The sequence below is a fragment of the Ranitomeya variabilis genome, chromosome 6 (genome assembly GCF_051348905.1).
Source record: "Ranitomeya variabilis isolate aRanVar5 chromosome 6, aRanVar5.hap1, whole genome shotgun sequence".
Taxonomy (NCBI): Eukaryota; Metazoa; Chordata; class Amphibia; order Anura; family Dendrobatidae; genus Ranitomeya; species Ranitomeya variabilis.
Genome location: NC_135237.1, coordinates 217908056 through 217929730, shown reverse-complemented (window position 1 = coordinate 217929730; position 21675 = coordinate 217908056). Strand labels below are relative to the sequence as shown.

Below are 21675 nucleotides of genomic sequence, written 5' to 3'. Positions count from 1 at the left end.
TCTTTTCCCTTTGCGCTTGAGTCACAGTCTGAACAGGAGTCACCCCCTCTCACTCTGTCATCCTGGAACAACAAGTCCCCATTTAAACAGGTGTCAGACCCACACTTTCTTCCAGTCACCCATAACTCTGGACTATTGACATTAGGTGGCGCTACTTTCTCTTTACACATCACACCACTCGGAATCACTACAGCCGCCTGTTGTAGTGGGGCTCCCTTAGGGTCACTCAGACTCTGTTCTGAGCAATCAGACACTCCCCTTTCCTCCCACAAGTCCCAAAACCTTTCAAAGTCCTGGCCAATTACAACAGGGAATGGCAAGTCTGAGACTACAGGTACATTCATGGCTGGCAATAACAGTGGGCGTCTCAATGATTACCCTGGACACTGGATAATCCCTAGCGACCCCATGAACGCAGTGGGCTTCCATCTTCCTTCCGGGAATCAGATAGACAGGGAGTGTGGCGCTCACCAGGCTCCCTGAGTCCAGAAGTCCAGTCACGCACACTCCATTGACTTCTACAGAACAACTCTGTGACATCTTGTCAGACGAAAAGTCAGTACAACATTCTGAACATGCGCTGTTCTTACATTGAACCCGGCAACAGTCCATCAGCGCATTCAACGCCGCCCCTTTTTGGGCCACCACCCATAACTGGGTTGCCGCCCCCTTTTTGGACTCCACCCCCTTATGGGTTACCGCCCCCTTGTGGACTATTTTCTCCTTTAGGGCCATCACCCCTTTTAGGGACTCCACCCCCTTTTGAGACGCAGCCCCTTTTTGTCCAACCATACTTATTTGGGGTCACCGCTCCGTTTTGGGACTCCACCCCATTTTTAGGGACACCACCCCACTCTGGGGGACACCCTGTGGACTTCCCACAGTACTCTCAGGCCCCAGTTCGCCCAGCACACAAATGTGACTCTGGACCTTTAAGAGTCCGCACACATTAAACCAGCAATGTCTTTTTTTTTTTCCCTCTTTGCTGCAACTGCAGCTCCGGCTGCTGCAGAACCTCTTGCTGCAACTGCACTCCACGTAACCACTGCAGACTTCGTGGCCCCGCCGATCCACAGCAACCTTCGTAACCCCGCCGAGTTACAGCCAGACGCCTTCAGTCTTTGTGGCCCCGCCGAGCCACAGCAAACACCTGCACATGTGCTTTATAGAAAAAAAAACACACAGTCTTTCACTGACCCTGGTCAGTACAGCACACAGACTCCTGTCTGTTACACAGCCGGCTTTAAAGCCCAAACACAGTTTTTTGTTTTTTTTCCCCTGACCCTGGTCAGTATCACACGGTATCCAGACCGTCACCTGTTGGTGGCGGCCACACAGGTTCCCGGATCCCTCTTCTCCTCAGAGGTATCCCAAAACAGCAGTTCTCACTGACCCCGATCAGTTTTTACTCACGGTTGTCAATACCGTCCAATTTTCTGGCTCAGACCAGCCATCGCTGCAACACGTGCTCCTGGATCTTTGCCCGCATCCAAAACACCAATTGTAAGGGATTCACTCGCTCAGGTGCAACGGCTGACACGCAGGAGACACGTTCCTTTAAAAGTTGACAGGTTTATTTGCCCCATAAACCAGCAAGGTAGCAAAAAAGGATAACAGTCTGTACATCAGGCCAACATAACATAAAAGTCCATAGAAGATCTCTGCTCTTCTCAGGCCTGTGGGCACACAGGCTGTGCAATGTCCAGCACTCAGGCTCTATCTGAAGCCTTAAACACACTGTGGAGGCTCTCTCCTCCCTCCACACACACAGACTCCTGTCTGTAGTGTCCCACCTGGACACAGGGATCTCTGTCCACACTGACAGAACCCTAACACTCACTCCATGTGCCAAACACACCTCCATTATGTAGCCTGAAACCACACCCAGGAACCCATCACATGATTAGACATGTGGTTCTGATATCACCACAGGTCCTGAAGAAAACATAGACAGGCATGGTTATGCCCCTTACCCAGGGGTGAGGTATATGGGTAGCCAGACCCTCCCATCTCTCATAGGTACCCGTAACCCGGACCCAAATATACTAAGCAACTCCTTATTGCTTTATGTGCAAACAGAAAACACTCTGGGTTACATCACAGCGACAAGCCTTCTCTGTGATACATACCTCCCGTCGATTAGACACCCTTTAACCATGCTACAATGTATGTATGGAGTATTTTCTTTTTTCATTCAACACATTAGCCGGATGATGGGACTACTACTGTCCCATCATTGGCTAATGTGTCAATCACTGTCAGTGTAGCAGGCAACGTCCGATGGGACTTGTAGTCTCATCGGACGATGCCTGCACAGACACAAAGACCCCCGGCAGTCCGCACAGACCCCCCCGGCAGGTCGTACAGACCCCGGAGAGGCTGCACAGACCCCCCGGCAGGTCGTACAGACCCCGGAGAGGCCGCACAGACCCCCCGGCAGGTCGTACAGACCCCGGAGAGGCCGCACAGACCCCCCGGCAGGTCGTACAGACCCCGGAAAGGCCGCACAGACCCCCCGGCAGGTCGTACAGACCCCGGAGAGGCCGCACAGACCCCCCGGCAGGCCGTACAGACCCCGGAGAGGACACACATACCCCCCGGCAGGCCTTACAGACCCCGGAGAGGACACACAGACCCCCCGGCAGGCCGTACAGACCCCGGAGAGGACGCACAGACCCCCCGGCAGGCACGCACACTCGCACAGACCCCGCCCGCACAGAGACACACAGTCTCCGCCCACGCACCACCCATACTCCATTATAGTGATTTTTGCACTGTGGGGACTTCCGATTCCGATATCGCAGACATATCGGAACTCGGTATCGGAATTCCGATACCGCAAGTATCGGCCGATACCCGATACTTGCTGTATCGGAATGCTCAACACTAGTTAGGGCATGTTAGGTTAGGCTATGGGTTGAACTAGATGGACTGAAAGTTTTCCTTCAACCTTAAAATCTATGTTACTATGCTGCAGAGCAGGAGCCTCTGCCAGCACCTGCCTGCAGAAGTTTTTTTTTTTTTTTTCCAGTGTGTCCATCTATTTATTATGTAAACTAGGGGGCAGGTCACTGAGGGATCAGTGATCTGTCAGAAGCCATAGACATGAATATTTAAGCAGAGCACCACATGAATACCCCCACCGGCCGCCCTGGAGCATGGGCATATCATTAACTGAAAATAAGGCTAAGGCTAGGTTCAGATTGCGTTAGGGCAATCCGTTTAGCGCTAAGCGCTAGCGGATTGCACTAACACAATGTCTTTTTAGGGGTCGCGTTAAACGTCCCCGCTAACGCAGATCCCCGATCTGCCAGAGCGGGGAACGGACCTCGGGCGTGCCGCGGACGCTGCAAGCAGCGTCCGAGGCACGCCACAAAAGAACGGCACATTGCTAACGCGTGCCGAAAATGGCACGCGCTAGCAATGCGCTTTAACATTGCTGGCAATGGGAGCGCTAACAGACGCGTTGCACAGCGTTAATTTCGCCGTGCAATGCTGTCCGTTAGCGCTCACACAAAAATGAAATGAGAACCTAGCCTTAAACAACCACAAGATGGATTTAATTATCCCAGATGTCATTTTAATCCATATAACAGCGTCATCCTGATACTCTCTGTAGGTTACTGTGCACAATCCTGCTGACAGTTTCCCTTTAAAATTATATTGCAGAGAAATCTTGCAATGAGCCAAAAATCTGTGTTTATAATTTAGTTATACCTGTGGTTCTGTAGCCATCATGTTTACACTGCCAGCGATGGCTTTTTCTTCAGATACTTCATCATTTAGCTTTACAAGCTCAGCAAGCCAGCCAGTACATACTCCTTTCCTTGGTAATGCTCTTCCAGAGCAAGGCTCAAAGTTGATGACATTAAAAATAAAGTGTAATTTTCCTGGATGAAATAAACTGGAGCTAAGGAAAAAAAAAGCAAAAAATGATTGTTGTACATAACAGAAAATTCATTATGCAAAAAACTCATCACTCTTTGTCCTAAATGCAGAGGGTTCATACAACTTTTAATTACCTCAACTATCCAGGGCCGGTTTTAGGCAAACTGGGGCCCGAGGCAAAAGTTTAAAATGGGGCCCCAAATGCTACCATATTGCACCATCACACAGAAACATTTCGGCTGTAGTTACATGTGCTGAGTTCAGGCCACTAAACTAGTGTAATCGACAATATTGAAGTCATTTGTCGCTTGTTTCCTGGCCTCTTTACACCGGATGAGGAATAATGATGGGGACAACACAGAATAGTCACTAGTAGATCAATCTGTCCTCATACAGTATCATCTTAGCAGCATATCAATATTCATTACCTTTAGTAGCGGGCACATGTGATCGCTTAGCAGCAGGAAGCCTGCAGCTGCGGCTACTGTGACCACTATTAAAGTGAAATTAATATTCACTGCTCTCCACACCTATAGTCCCTCTCATCTCTCGGCACCAGCTTCAGTGCATAGTGGTGGAAGTGACTATGGGCATGGGGAGCAGTGACTATGAATTTCTCTTTTGCAGCGGGCACAGGGTTTAGCCGCAGCAGCGGACTCCTGCCTCCCACCCACTGTTCCTTCATCACTGGCACCGGGCGAGCCCCCCTGACTCACGGGCCCCATAGCAGCTGCATGGTGTGCTGCTATTAGCGACACGCCACTGGCTGGGGGCAGGGGCGGACACTAATAGCTTGGAACCCCTGTTCAAGAAAAGTGTCTGGGCCCCCCTTCCTGCCCGGTACACTGATTATGATGATGTCAATCTGGCAATGGCACCCTGGAGCCTTGGGCTCAGAGAAACAAGTCAGATTGCCCTCATTATTACTGCCCTGCAAGCAGGGGCATACATAGCAATCACAGGGCCCCCATAGCAAAAGTTCTATTTGGGCCCCTACACCTAAAAAATATTTGTATTTTTTCACTGAGATGGATTTATATCTATCTATCTATCTATCTATCTATCCTGTGTTTGTAATAAATATATATATCTGTTACACCGTACATACACAGATACAAAGTCATATACCGTATATGCAAACACACACATACTGTACATACATTCAGATACACATACAGTACATATAACATACATACAGATATGCATACATATACCGTCATACATACACATACTATACATACACACGCATATATAGTACATACACACATACCGTACATACATACACCGTACATCCACAGATACACATACATATACCGCATATGCAAACACACATATACCGTACATACACACATACCGTACATACATATACCGCACACAGATACACATATATATACCGTATATGCCACAAACACATATACCGTACATACACACAGATACACACTGTCATACATACACATACCGTACATACACACACATACCGTATATACATACACAGTTATATACACAAAGTATACACACACCATACACACATACATACACATACTGTACATACATGCACATAAACATACATATATACCATATATACATACAATTATATCGCACATACACAGATACACACATATACTATACACACAGACATACACATATACTGTACATGCATACACAGATACACACAGAAGCATACACATAGATACACACATACTGTACATATACAGATGCACATACATAAACAAGCACATACACACACACATAATAATCTTGTATATTGGGTGATCAGATGAGCCCTGGAGGTCAGTTCAGTTGGAGAGGGCTGCAGAACCCACTGTGGGGGATGGGGCACAGAGCAGACAGCACTGATATCAGTGCCCTAGTGTGGCCCGTGTGTTGTCCCGTGCAGTGAGCTCCTCCCCCATCTCTTCTCTGTGAGGAGATGCTGCAGCCTGCCAAGAACAGAACAGTGGAGGGAGCAGAAGACACACTGTACGTCCTGCTGTTCCTCCACTGCTGTTCCTGACTGCTGTGCGGCGGGGCCCCTGACTGTAGGTGAGTACTCATCAGTCACCATTGGGACGCGCCATGCTGGAGAACAGAGACAGCAGCCAATGAGCGCTCTTCCTCAGTCTGGTGAGGAAAGCCTTCATTGGCCAGCGTCTCTCCCTGCATGACACACCCTCTCTTTTGAACCTCTGCGCTCCGCACCGTTCTCTCCCCAGCTGATGTTGGCATGATTACAGGAAGGAGTGAGAAGGGCCCGATGCTACATGATACTGGGCCTGCCTGCAGGGGCCACCCTCCACCTCAGAGAAGTGGCATTGGCTGTATATCAGCCCCTGGATGGGGGCCCCTAGGGCAGTGGGGGCCCTAGGCAGCTGCCTAGTCTGCCTGCCTCTAACGCCAGCCCTGCACCTATCCTACTAGGGTTAGTAAAAAGCATTAACAAATACTCATGATGTCTGTCAAAAGAAACTTCTTTTTTAAGTTTTGGCAACTCCAATTACCCTACAAGTCACTGCCACTGACACTTTACAGTGTTATTCATGGGCAGCAAACAGATGGACCCATAGATTTATTGATCAAAGTAGTGAGATGCCATGGGCATGCATGGCTTCCAATGGCACTGGGGCCCTAGTGTTTATTGATGATGTGCCTGAAGACAGAAGCAGCCACAATTCAGACAGAAGCAATTCTTAAGTGTACAGAGCAATACTTTTCTGCTCAGATTCAACCAAATGCAGCAGGGTTGATTGTCCATCTGGACTAATGGCACAAAACATACACTGTGTGCAGAATTATTAGGCAAGTTGTATTTTGATCAAATGATACTTTTTATACATGTTGTCCTACTCCAAGCTGTTCAGGCTTGAGAACCAACTACCAATTAAGTAAATCAGGTGATGTGCAGCTCTATAATGAGGAGGGGTGTTGTCTAATGACATCAAAACCCTATATAAGGTGTGCTTAATTATTAGGCAACTTCCTTTCCGTTGGCAAAATGGGTCAGAAGAGAGATTTGACGGGCTCTGAAAAGTCCAAAATTGTGAGATGTCTTGCAGAGGGATGCAGCAGTCTTGAAATTGCCAAACTTTTGAAGCGTGATCACCGAAAAATTAAGCGTCTCATGGCAAATAGCCAACAGGGTCGCAAGAAGCGTGTTGGGCAAAAAGGCGCAAAATAACTGCCCATGAATTGAGGAAAATCAAGCGTGAAGCTGCCAAGATGCCATTTGCCATATTTCAGAGCTGCAATGTTACTGGAGCAACAAAAAGCACAAGGTGTGCAATACCCAGGGACATGGCTGTTGTGAATTTGGATTCTGGGCTCCCCCGGTGGCTACTGGTGGAATTGAACTGGTGTCTTCATCTTCTCTGTTCACCTGTTCCCATCAAGATGTGGGAGTCGCTATATAGCCTTGCTGCTCTGTTAGTTGCTTGCCGGTCAACAATGTTATCAGAAGCCTCTCTGTGCTTGTTCCTGCTCCTAGACAACTACTAGATAAGTTGGACTCTTGTCCATGTTTGTTTTTGCATTTTTGTTCCAGTTCACAGCTGTAGTTTCGTTACTGTGTCTGGAAAGCTCTTGTGAACAGGAATTGCCACTCTGGTGTTATGAGTTAATGCCAGAGTTTTAAAGTAATTTCTGGATGGTGTTTTGATAGGGTTTTCAGCTGACCATGAAAGTGTCCTTTCTGTCTTCTGCTATGTAGTAAGTGGACCTCAAATTTGCTAAACCTATTTTCATACTACGTTTGTTATTTCATCTTGATTCACCGCCAATACATGTGGGGGGCCTCTGTCTCCTTTCGGGGTATTTCTCTAGAGGTGAGCTAGGACTAATATTTTCCTCTGCTAGCTTTATTTAGTCCTCCGGCTGGTGCTGGGCATCTAGAATCAACGTAGGCATGCTACCCGGCCACTGCTAGTTGTGCGTTAGGTTTAGTTCATGGTCAGCTCAGTTTCCATCTTCCAAGAGCTAGTTCCTATATATGCTGATGCTATGATCTCTTGCCATTGAGATCATGACAGTTTGACCGGACCACTAAAGGGTTAAAATCCTTGGCTGAGAAAGGAGAGAAATAAGTAGTCTGCTGAAATTTTTTTTTTTTTTTCTCTCTCTTTGAATGGCTCTGTGTCCACCTGTTTGCAATGGATCTTCAGAGTGTAACTGCAGGTTTGAATAATCTCGCCACAAAGGTACAAAATTTGCAAGATTTTGTTTGTCATGCACCTGTATCTGAGCCGAGAATTCCTTTGCCGGAATTTTTCTCGGGGAATAGATCTGGGTTTCAGAATTTTCGAAATAATTGCAAATTATTTTTGTCCCTGAAATCTCGCTCTGCCGGAGATCCTGCACAGCAGGTCAGGATTGTGATTTCCTTGCTCCGGGGCGACCCTCAAGACTGGGCTTTTTCATTGACACCAGGGGATCCTGTGTTGCTCAATGTGGATGCGTTTTTTCTGGCCTTGGGGTTGCTTTATGACGAACCTCATTTGGAGCTTCAGGCAGAAAAAACTTTGATGTCCCTATCTCAGGGGCAAGATGAAGCGGAAATTTACTGCCAAAGATTCCGTAAATGGTCTGTGCTTACTCAGTGGAATGAGTGCGCCCTGGCGGCGACTTTCAGAGAGGGTCTCTCTGATGCCATTAAGGATGTTATGGTGGGGTTCCCTGTGCCTGCGGGTCTGAATGAGTCCATGACAATGGCTATTCAGATTGATAGGCGTTTGCGGGAGCGCAAACCAGTGCACCATCTGGCGGTGTCCACTGAGAAATCGCCAGAGAGTATGCAGTGTGATAGAATTCTGTCCCGAAGCGAGCGGCAGAATTTTAGACGGAAAAATGGGTTGTGTTTCTATTGTGGTGATTCTACTCATGTTATATCAGCATGCTCTAAGCGCACTAAAAAGCTTGGTAAATCTGTTTCCATTTGCACCTTACCGTCTAAGTTTATTCTATCTGTGACCCTGATTTGCTCTTTGTCATCTATTACCACGGACGCCTATGTCGACTCTGGCGCCGCTTTGAGTCTTATGGATTGGTCCTTTGCCAAACGCTGTGGGTATGATTTAGAGCCTTTGGAGACTCCTATTCCTCTGAAGGGGATTGACTCCACCCCATTGGCTAATAATAAACCACAATACTGGACACAAGTAACTATGCGTATTAATCCGGATCACCAGGAGATTATTCGCTTTCTGGTGCTGTATAATCTACATGATGATTTGGTGCTAGGATTGCCTTGGCTGCAATCTCACAACCCAGTCCTCGACTGGAAAGCTATGTCTGTGTTGAGCTGGGGATGTAAGGGGGCTCATGGGGATGTACCTGTGGTTTCCATTTCATCATCTATTCCCTCTGAAATTCCTGAGTTCCTGTCTGACTATCGTGACGTCTTTGAAGAATCCAAGCTTGGTTCGTTACCTCCGCACCGAGAGTGCGATTGTGCCATAGATTTAATCCCGGGTAGTAAATACCCAAAGGGTCGTTTATTTAATCTGTCTGTGCCTGAACATGCTGCTATGCGTGAATATATAAAGGAGTCCTTGGAAAAGGGACATATTCGTCCATCGTCATCTCCCTTAGGAGCCGGTTTTTTCTTTGTGTCAAAAAAAGACGGCTCTTTGAGACCATGTATTGATTATCGGCTTTTGAATAAAATCACTGTTAAATATCAATACCCATTGCCGTTGCTGACTGATTTGTTTGCTCGCATAAAGGGGGCCAAGTGGTTCTCTAAGATTGACCTTCGTGGGGCGTATAATTTGGTGCGAATCAGGCAGGGGGATGAGTGGAAAACCGCATTTAATACGCCCGAGGGCCACTTTGAGTATTTAGTGATGCCTTTTGGTCTTTCAAATGCTCCGTCAGTTTTCCAGTCCTTTATGCATGATATTTTTCGCGATTATTTGGATAAATTTATGATTGTGTATCTGGATGATATTCTGATTTTTTCTGATGACTGGGACTCTCATGTCCAGCAAGTCAGGAGGGTTTTTCAGGTTTTGCGGTCTAATTCTTTGTGTGTGAAGGGTTCTAAGTGTGTTTTTGGGGTACAGAGGATTTCCTTTTTGGGATATATTTTTTCCCCCTCTTCCATTGAAATGGATCCTGTCAAGGTTCAAGCTATTTGTGATTGGACGCAGCCCTCTTCTCTTAAGAGTCTTCAGAAATTTTTGGGCTTTGCTAACTTTTATCGTCGATTTATTGCTGGTTTTTCGGATATTGCTAAGCCATTGACCGATTTGACTAAGAAGGGTGCTGATGTTGCTGATTGGTCCCCTGATGCTGTGGAGGCCTTTCGGGAGCTTAAGCGCCGTTTTTCCTCTGCCCCTGTGTTGCGTCAGCCTGATGTTGCTCTACCTTTTCAGGTTGAGGTCGACGCTTCTGAGATCGGAGCTGGGGCAGTGTTGTCGCAGAAAAGTTCTGACTGCTCCGTGATTAGGCCTTGTGCCTTCTTTTCCCGTAAATTTTCGCCCGCTGAGCGGAATTATGATGTTGGGAATCGGGAGCTTTTGGCCATGAAGTGGGCTTTTGAGGAGTGGCGCCATTGGCTTGAGGGGGCCAGACATCAGGTGGTGGTATTGACTGACCACAAAAATTTGATTTATCTTGAGACCGCCAGGCGCCTGAATCCTAGACAGGCGCGCTGGTCATTATTTTTCTCTCGGTTTAATTTTGTGGTGTCATACCTACCGGGTTCTAAGAATGTTAAGGCGGATGCCCTTTCTAGGAGTTTTGAGCCTGACTCGCCTGGTAACTCTGAGCCCACAGGTATCCTTAAGGATGGAGTGGTATTGTCAGCCGTTTCTCCAGACCTGCGGCGGGCCTTGCAGGAGTTTCAGGCGGATAGACCTGATCGTTGCCCTCCTGATAAACTGTTTGTTCCTGATGATTGGACCAGTAGAGTCATCTCTGAGGTTCATTCTTCTGCGTTGGCAGGTCATCCTGGCATTTTTGGTACCAGGGATTTGGTGGCAAGGTCCTTCTGGTGGCCTTCCCTGTCACGAGATGTGCGAGGCTTTGTGCAGTCTTGTGACGCTTGTGCTCGGGCCAAGCCTTGTTGTTCTCGGGCTAGTGGATTGTTGTTGCCCTTGCCTATTCCTAAGAGGCCTTGGACGCACATCTCGATGGATTTTATTTCAGATCTGCCTGTTTCTCAGAAGATGTCTGTCATCTGGGTGGTGTGTGACCGTTTCTCTAAGATGGTCCATTTGGTTCCTCTGCCCAAGTTGCCTTCTTCTTCCGAGTTGGTTCCTCTGTTTTTTCAAAATGTTGTTCGTTTGCATGGTATTCCTGAGAATATCGTTTCTGACAGAGGGACCCAATTCGTGTCTAGATTTTGGCGGGCATTCTGTGCTAGGATGGGCATAGATTTATCTTTTTCGTCCGCTTTCCATCCTCAGACGAATGGCCAGACCGAGCGGATTAATCAGACCCTGGAGACATATCTGAGGTGTTTTGTGTCTGCTGACCAGGATGATTGGGTTGCTTTTTTGCCATTGGCGGAGTTTGCTCTCAATAATCGGGCCAGCTCTGCCACTTTGGTGTCCCCATTTTTCTGTAATTCGGGGTTTCATCCTCGATTTTCCTCTGGTCAGGTGGAATCTTCGGATTGTCCTGGAGTGGATGCTGTGGTGGAGAGATTGCATCAGATCTGGGGGCAGGTGGTGGACAATTTGAGGTTGTCCCAGGAGAAGACTCAGCTTTTTGCCAACCGCCACCGTCGTGTTGGTCCTCGGCTTTGTGTTGGGGATTTGGTGTGGTTGTCTTCTCGTTTTGTCCCTATGAGGGTCTCTTCTCCTAAGTTTAAGCCTCGGTTCATCGGCCCATATAAGATATTGGAGATTCTTAACCCTGTTTCCTTCCGTTTGGACCTCCCTGCATCCTTTTCTATTCATAACGTTTTTCATCGGTCATTATTGCGCAGGTATGAGGTACCGGTTGTGCCTTCCGTTGAGCCTCCTGCTCCGGTGTTGGTTGAGGGTGAGTTGGAGTACGTTGTGGAGAAAATCTTAGACTCTCGTGTTTCCAGACGGAGACTCCAGTATCTGGTCAAGTGGAAGGGATACGGCCAGGAGGATAATTCTTGGGTGAATGCATCTGATGTTCATGCCTCTGATCTGGTTCGTACCTTTCATAGGGCCCATCCTGATCGCCCTGGTGGTTCTGGTGAGGGTTCGGTGCCCCCTCCTTGAGGGGGGGGTACTGTTGTGAATTTGGATTCTGGGCTCCCCCGGTGGCTACTGGTGGAATTGAACTGGTGTCTTCATCTTCTCTGTTCACCTGTTCCCATCAAGATGTTGGAGTCGCTATATAGCCTTGCTGCTCTGTTAGTTGCTTGCCGGTCAACAATGTTATCAGAAGCCTCTCTGTGCTTGTTCCTGCTCCTAGACAACTACTAGATAAGTTGGACTCTTGTCCATGTTTGTTTTTGCATTTTTGTTCCAGTTTACAGCTGTAGTTTCGTTACTGTGTCTGGAAAGCTCTTGTGAACAGGAATTGCCACTCTGGTGTTATGAGTTAATGCCAGAGTTTTAAAGTAATTTCTGGATGGTGTTTTGATAGGGTTTTCAGCTGACCATGAAAGTGTCCTTTCTGTCTTCTGCTATGTAGTAAGTGGACCTCAAATTTGCTAAACCTATTTTCATACTACGTTTGTTATTTCATCTTGATTCACCGCCAATACATGTGGGGGGCCTCTGTCTCCTTTCGGGGTATTTCTCTAGAGGTGAGCTAGGACTAATATTTTCCTCTGCTAGCTTTATTTAGTCCTCCGGCTGGTGCTGGGCATCTAGAATCAACGTAGGCATGCTACCCGGCCACTGCTAGTTGTGCGTTAGGTTTAGTTCATGGTCAGCTCAGTTTCCATCTTCCAAGAGCTAGTTCCTATATATGCTGATGCTATGATCTCTTGCCATTGAGATCATGACACATGGCCAAGGTAAGGAAAGCTGAAAAACGACCACCTTTGAACAAGAAACATAAGATAAAACGTCAAGACTGGGCCAATAAATATCTTAATACTGACTTTCAAAGGTTTTATGGACTTATGAAATGAGAGTGACTCTCGATGGGCCAGATGGATGGGCCAGAGGCTGGATCAGTAAAGGGCAGACTCAGACGCCAGCAAGGTGGAGGTGGGGTACTGGTATGGGCTGGTATTATCAAAGATGAACTTGTGGGACCTTTTCAGGTTGAGGATGGAGTGAAACTAAACTCCCAGACCTACTGCCAGTTTCTGGAAGACAACTTCTTCAAGCAGTGGTACAGGAAGAAGTCGGTATCGTTCAAGAAAAACATGATTTTCATGCATCACACTGCTCCATCACATGCCTCCAACCACTCCACAGCGTGGCTGGCCAGTAAAGGTCTCAAAGAAGAAAAAATAATGACATGGCCCCCTTGTTCACCTGATCTGAACCCCATAGAGAACCTGTGGTGCCTCATAAAATGTGAGATCTACAGGGAGGGAAAACAGTACACCTCTCGGAACAGTGTCTGGGAGGCTGTGGTGGCTGCTGCACGCAATGTTGATCGTAAACAGATCAAGCAACTGACAGAATCTATGGATGGAAGGCTGTTGAGTGTCATCATAAAGTAAGGTGGCTATATTGGTCACTAATTTTTTGGAGTTTTGTTTTTGCATGTCAGAAATGTGTATTTCTAAATTTTGTGCAGTGATATTGGTTTACCTGGTGAAAATAAACAAGTGAAATTGGAATAGATTTGTTTTTTATTAAGTTGCCTAATAATTCTGCACAGTAATAGTTACCTGCACAAACAGATATCCTCCTAAAATAGCCAAATCTAAAAAAAAACCCACTCCAACTTCCAAAAATATTAAGCTTTGATATTTATGAATCTTTTGGGTTGATTGAAAACATAGTTGTTTATCAATAATAAAAATAATCCTCTAAAATACATCTTGCCTAATAATTCTGCACACCGTGTACTGTGAAAATAACCCAGAAGTTATTTAACCCCTTAGTGACGGAGCCAATTTGCAGCTAAATGACCAGGCCAATTTTTACAATTCTGACCACTGTCACTTTAAGAGGTTATAACTCTGGAACGCTTTAAGGTTATGTGCACACGTTGCAGATTTGCCTGTGGAATTTTCTGCTCAGATTCTGCATCTCTTGGCAGAAAACGCTGGTAAACATCCGCGTGGATTTGATGCATTTTTATGTGCATTTTCATGCGGATTTGTATGTGTTTTTGCAGGCTAAATAAAGATCTATAATTTAAAGGAAAAAAAAAAAAAAAGAATTGTGATGTAATTTCTTGTCCAACCTCTTCATTTACATACTCAATTGAAAAATAATGTTTACACACACAGATCGATAAATCTATGGATAGATAGATATATAGGTAGATAATAGATAGATCTATAGATAGATAGATATAATAATAATCTCTTTATTTACTATTTACAGTTTGCACACATTATCATCGCTGTCCCCAATGGGGCTCACAATCTAAATTCCCTATCAGTATGTCTTTGGAATGTGGGAGGAAACCGGAGAACCAGGAGGAAACACACGCAAACACGGCGAGAACATACAAACTCCTTCCAGATGTTGTTCTTGGTCGGATATGAACCCAGGACTCCAGCGTGGCAAGACTGCAGTGCTATCCACCGAGCCATAAGATGCAAAGGAGCAATAACAAATGGGTAGTCAGAACACGGTCCAACAGTCAGCAGTAGAAGATCAGAACTTACAGCACAGGGTACAGGTGAAAAACACCAGGGAGCACAGGCTTAGAACAAGATTTTGACTGGCAGTGATCTGAGACAGACAGCTCACCTAAATAGAAGGGCAATTACCAAGAACAGGGAGAACCTGTGGAAATCTCTGCACCTCCCAGTCAGATAGGTCAACTCAGCTGTCAATCAAAGCACCAACAACTCAGCACACCCCAGCACAGGATAGGATGACAGAGCTGTCTATCACTGAGTCCCAGACACTGTGAGCAGAGGAATCGTGACAATAAAAAGTTCAAATCACACCCCTATAGCCCCATTCAAAAGAAAACAATAAAAAAATACACATATTTGGTAACGCAGAGTTCAGAAAAACCCGATATATCAAAATATAAAAAGAATTAATTGAAACGGTTAACGGAGTAACGGAAAAAAAAACCACCAGAATTACGTGTACTTGGGGCCGCAACATTGCAATAAAATGCAAAAACAGGCAATCAAAATATCGCATCTATCCAAAAATTGTATCAATAAAAACGTCAGCTAGGCGAGCAAAAAATAACCACTCTCCTGGCCCCAGATTCCAAAAAATGGAGACATTATGGGTTTTGGAAAATGGCTTTTTTTTGTTGTTTTTTTTACAAACTTTGGATTTTATTTTCACCGCCTAAATAAAAAAAGAACCTTTACATATTTGGTAGCTACGAACTCACAATGACGTTTAGTGAACATGGTAAAAAAAAAAAAAAATTGTAGAATTGCACTTTTTTTGCAATTTCACCACGCTTGGAATTTTTTTCCCGCTTTCCAGTACACTATATGACAACATAGCTTTCAAAAAGTACAACTCGTCCAGCAAAAATCAAGCCGTCATACACCCATATTGGCTGAAAAATAAAAAAATATACCGTATATACTTGAGTATAAGTTGATCAGAGTATAAGCCGAGACTCCTCATTTTGCCACAAAAAACTGGGAAAACTTATTGACTCGAGTATAAGCCTAGGGTGGGAAATGCAGCAGCTACTAGTGAATTTCAAAAATAAAAATGTTCACGATGGGCCCCATAAAATGCTGCATATACAATACGCCCCATATAATGCTCCATAGAATTCATGATGGGCCCCATAAGATGCTCCATATAATGCTGCACAAAAGGTTAATGATGGCCCCTTAAGATGCTCCATAGAATATCATGCCCCATATAATGCTGCACAAAGGTTGATGGCCCCATAAGATACTCCATAGATTATGCCCCATATAATGCTGCACAAAGGTTGATGGCCCCATAAGATGCTCCATAGAATATTATGCCCCATATAATGCTGCGCAAAGGTTGATGGCCCCATAAGATGCTCCATAGATTGTGCCCCATATAATGCTGCAAAAAGGTTGATGGCCCCATAAGATGTTCCATAGATTATGCCCCATATAATGCTGCAAAAAGGTTGATGGCCCATTAAGATGCTCTATAGATTATGTCCCATATGCTGCTGCACAAAGGTTGATGGCCGCATAAGATACTCCACAGCATATTATGCCCCATATGCTACTGCTATGACAAAAAAAATTGACATACTCACCACTCGTCACTCAGGTCCCCGACACTTGCGATATTCACCTGTCCCCGACACTTGCAATATTCACCTGTCCCCGTTCCACTGCTGTGCGCCGCTGTGTCTTCCATCTCTCTGCAGTGACTGTTCAGGCAGAGGGCGCACACTAACCACGTCATCACACCCTCTGACCTTAACGTCACAGCCAGAGGACACTGAAGACGGAGCCCGGCGGTGGAACGGAGACAGGTGAATATCGCAATGCTCACTCTCCCCCGTTATACTCACTCTCCCAGTGCGGTCCCTGTTTCTCCATCATCCCAGGCTGGCAGCTTGTTCCTGTGTTAAGCGGTCACTGGTACCGCTTATTAAACTAGTGAATATGTGCTCCACCCATATGGGAGTGGAGTCGCGTCCATATTCATTACTTTGATGAGCAGTACAACATGACCGCTGAACACAGGAAGAGCTGCCGGCGCCCGGAGACCATCGCATCGGAGAAGCAGGGACCGCGCCGGGAGCAGGTGAGTATGATGTGACAGCCGCCACTCCCCCTCCTGAGCTGACCCCCTGGGAATGACTCGAGTATAAGTCGAGAGGGGTACTTTCAGCCTAAAAAAAAGGGCTGAAAATCTTGGCTTATACTTGAGTATATGCGGTAGCTATGGGGAGAAGGGGAGCAAAAAACAAAAACAGAAAATCCCAATACTTGAAAGAGCATTTTAAGGATGACAGAGAGAAAAAAGTGGTAACTTAAGCAGATACGGAGGTTCAAGTCTTTCGCAACAGGACTCCTGGATTTAGGACTCACTACATGGACACAGTTCACACCTCCACCAGACTGACTCCAGGTCACCAAATTCCTAAGTAGACACAGGTGTATCTCACAAAATTAGAATATCATCAAAAAGTTAATTTATTTCAGTTCTTCAATACAAAAAGTGAAACTCATATATTAGATTGAGTCATTACAAACAGAGAGACCCAGGGACGGAAGCAGACAACTAGGGGCCCCTGTGCAGAAAATGTGTCTGGGCCCCCCTCCTTTTAAGGCGACAAAGATATATACATATACATCTCTCTCTCTCTCTCTCTCTCTCTCTCTCTCTCTCTCTCTCTATATATATATATATATATATATATGGGACTGCGCTATACATAAGTGAGTACACTGTATACTAAGGGACTGTATTGAACATAATCAATAATAACGTCTCCCTCCACCTCCCCGTTCCTAAATGCATTATAAATCCCCTTTCCTCCCATCATTGTCCTCCTCTCCCCGCATCTCATTATTGCCCTCTCCCCCACCCCCATGATTGCCCTCTTCATCACCTCCATTATTGCTTTCTCCCCACCACCCCATTATTGCCCATTCATCACCTCCATCATTTCCTCCTCTTCCACCACCCCTATCATTGCCCTCTCCGTCAACCCAATCATTGCCTTCCGCCCCATCACCCCCATCATTGCCCTCTCCTCCACCTACACACACACACAGACACACACCACACTATTCACCTCTCTGCATACACACACTCACCTCTACGCACGGTATCCTGAAGCCCCACCATCGCCGGCAGCTTCCTGTCATTCAGCCGCTGCTGTGTGAGACAGGAAACAGGGCGGATCCATTCCCTGCATCTCCGCTCCCATTTACTCCTGCAGGCGGCGGAGCTGCAGGGATTGCTCCGTGCCCGCCGCACATGAGGGCAATCTGGCCAGCGGCCCCACGGAGCTGGATAAACTGGCCAGATTGCCCTCAATATTAGCCGCCCTGCAGGCAGGGCCGGTTTTAGGCGAAGTGGAGTCCTAGGCAAAGTTTAAAATGGGGCTCCAAATGCTAACATATTGCACATCACACAGAAGCATTTCGGTTGTATTTACATGCGCTGAGTTCAGGCCGCTAAATGAGTGTGATCGACAATATTGAAATTGTTCAACGCTTGTTTCCCGGCCTCTTTACACCAACTGAGAAAGAATGATGGGGACAGAATGATGACTAATAGATCAATCTGTCCCCATACAGTATCATGTTATCAGCAGCACATCTACAATACATCTACAATTTACACCGGGTGATGTGCTGCTGAGAACAATTATTTTTGTTCCAGCATAAACAATCCAATCACTCGATGAATATGGAGCATTTTGCTTGTTTAGTGTAATACACCCAATAGTCCTCCATGTGTTATAATGCACACTACAGTCCCCCATATTGTAAAATGCACACCCCATAGTGTTCCATATAATATAATGTGCCCCATAGTCCTCCATATAGTATTATACACTTCCCATAGTCCCCCATATAGTATAATACACTCCTCATAGTCCTCCATATAGTATTATACACTTCCCATAGTCCTCCACATAGTATAATACACTCCTCATAGTGCTCCATATAGTATAATGCACTGCCATAGTCATCCATATAGTACAATACACTCCCCATAGTATAATGCACCCCATAGTTCTCCATATAGTATAATGTATTCCCCATAGTCCTCAATATAGTTTAATGCAGCCCACATATAGTATAATGCAGCCACCCCATAGAGCATAATGTAATCCCCCCATAAAATATAATGCAGCCCCACTCATATAGTAAAATGTAGCCCCCTCATAGAGAATGATGCAATCACCCCCCATAGATAATGTAGTCCCAAATATAATATAACTAGGAGGTGGCCAGATTCTAACACACCGGGTATTCTAGAATATGTATGCGTAGTATATTGTACAGCCCACGCAGTATATTGCACAGCCACGCAGTACATTGCGCAGCCCACATAGTACATTGCGCAGCCACGCAGTACATTGCGCAGCCCACGCAGTAGATTGCGCAGCCCACGCAGTACATCGCGCAGCCCACGCAGTACATCGTGCAGCCCACACAGTACATTGCGCAGCCCACGCAGTACATTGTGCAGCCCACGCAGTACATTGCACAGCCCACGCAGTACATTGCGCAGTCCACGTAGTACTTTGTGCTGCCCACACAGTACATTGCGCAGTCCACGTTGTACATTGCATGTCCACGTAGTATTTTGCCCAGTCACGTAGTACTTTGCCCAGTCACGTAGTATAATGCTCCATGCAGTTATGGCCCCATAGATGCCCCATATAATGCTCCATGCAGTTCTGTATGGCCCCAGAGATGCCCCATATAATGCTCTATGCAGTTATGGCCCCATAGATGCCCCATATAATGCTCCATGCAGTTCTTTATGGCCCCATAGATGCCCCATACATTGCTCCATGCAGTTATGGCCCCATAGATGCTCTATATAATGCTCCATGCAGTTATGGCCCCATAGATAGCCCATATTATGCTCCATGCAGTTATGGCCCCATAGATGCCCCATGTAATGTTCCATGCAGTTCTTTATGGCCCTGTTGTGAATTAGACTTTTTTGGCTCCCTCTTGTGGTCACTAGTGATATGACTCTGGGATTGTCTTTCCCTAGTTTGGCACCCACCTGGGTCGTTAGTCCAGGGGTGTTGCTATATAAACTTCCTGAATTCTCAGTCTGGTGCCTGGCATCGTTGTAATCAGTTCCTTTCTGTTTGCTCCTGTCTGCTGGTCCTGGATCTTGCAAAATTAAGCTAAGTCCTGCTTCCTTGTTTTTTGGTTATTTGCATTGCTCTTATTTATTTGTCCAGCTTGTACTAAATGTGATTCCTGATTTTGCTGGAAGCTCTAGGGGGCTGGTATCCTCCCCCCGGGCCGTTAGATGGTTCGGGGGTTCTTGTATATCCAGCGTGGAAATTTTGATAGGGTTTTTGCTGACCGTATAAGTCATCTTACTATATTCTGCTATTAGTCAGTGGGCCTCTCTTTGCTAAATATCTAGTTCATTCTTACGTTTGTCTTTTCTTCTTACCTCACCGTTATTATTTGTTGGGGGCTTGTATCCAACTTTTGGGGTCTTTTCTCTGGAGGCAAGAAAGGTCTATCTTTTCCCTTCTAGGGTTAGTTAGTTCTCCGGCTGGCGCGAGACGTCTAGAACCAACGTATGCACGTTCCCCGGCTGCTGCTATTTGTGGTGCTAGGATTAGTTATACGGTCAGCCCAGTTACCACTGTCCTATGAGCTGGTTTTTTGTGTTTGCAGACTTGGTAATTACTTCTGAGACCCTCTGCCATTGGGGTCATAACAGTATGCCAGGCCCAAGTTGAATATTTAATGCATTGCAGAAGTGGGATAATAAGAAAGGAAATTCTGAGGGTTTTTTTTTTTCTTTCTTCCTCCCCTTTACCTCTGAGTGGCTTGTGCTTGCTGCAGGCATGAATGTCCAGACCTTGATTACAAGTGTAGATCAGCTTGCTGCTCGTGTGCAGGGCATACAAGATTTTGTTACCAGTAGTCCTATGTCTGAACCTAAAATACCTATTCCTGAACTGTTCTCTGGAGACCGATTTAAGTTTAGGAATTTCAGGAATAATTGTAAATTGTTTCTGTCTTTGAGACCCCGTTCATCTGGAGACTCAGCTCAGCAAGTTAAAATTGTTATCTCTTTTTTGCGGGGCGACCCTCAGGATTGGGCTTTCTCGCTGGCGCCAGGAGATCCGGCATTGGCAAATATTGATGCGTTTTTTTCTGGCGCTCGGATTGCTTTACGAGGAACCCAATCTTGAAATTCAGGCAGAAAAAGCCTTGCTGGCTATTTTTCAGGGCCAGGATGAAGCTGAAGTGTATTGCCAAAAATTTCGGAAATGGTCCGTGCTTACTCAGTGGAATGAGTGTGCTCTGGCCGCAAATTTCAGAAATGGCCTTTCAGAAGCCATTAAGAATGTGATGGTGGGTTTCTCCATTCCTACAAGTCTGAATGATTCCATGGCGCTGGCTATTCAAATTGACCGGCGTTTGCGGGAGCGCAAAGCCGCTAATCCTCTGGTGGTGTTGTCTGAACAAACACCTGATTTAATGCAATGTGGTAGAATTCAGACTAGAAATGAACGGAAAAATCATAGATGTCAGAATGGGTTGTGTTTTTACTGTGGTGATTCTACACGTTATATCAGCATGCTCTAAACGCCTAACAAGGGTTGTTAGTCCTGTCGCCATTGGTAATTTGCAACCTAAATTTATTTTGTCTGTGACTTTAATTTGTTCATTGTCCTCCTACCCTGTTATGGCGTTTGTGGATTCAGGTGCTGCCCTGAGTCTTATGGATCTGTCATTTGCCAAGCGCTGTGGTTTTGTTCTTGAGCCGTTGGTAAATCCTATCCCTCTTAGAGGTATTGATGCTACGCCATTGGCAGAAAATAAACCGCAGTTTTGGACACAGGTAACCATGTGCATGACTACTGAACATCGGGAGGTGATTCGTTTTCTTGTGCTGCATAAAATGCATGATTTGGTCGTTTTGGGTCTGCCATGGTTACAGACCCATAATCCAGTCTTGGATTGGAAGGCAATGTCTGTGTCAAGTTGGGGCTGTCAGGGAATTCATGGTGATTCCCCCCCGGTGTCTATTGCTTCCTCTACTCCTTCGGAAGTTCCTGAGTATTTGTCTGATTATCAGG

General features: G+C 46.0%; 1 protein-coding gene across 6 annotated transcripts in view; it reads right to left on the bottom strand.

Annotated features, from left to right (window-relative positions):
• The window catches only part of MTRR (5-methyltetrahydrofolate-homocysteine methyltransferase reductase), a 1305783-nt gene that overhangs the window by 619004 nt on the left and 665104 nt on the right, over positions 1-21675 (bottom strand). For all 6 annotated transcript variants that reach the window (XM_077269440.1, XM_077269443.1, XM_077269446.1 and 3 more), the window contains one exon: positions 3718-3910. In XM_077269440.1, the coding sequence (XP_077125555.1) occupies positions 3718-3910 (193 nt within the window). The remainder of the gene's footprint in view (positions 1-3717; positions 3911-21675) is intronic.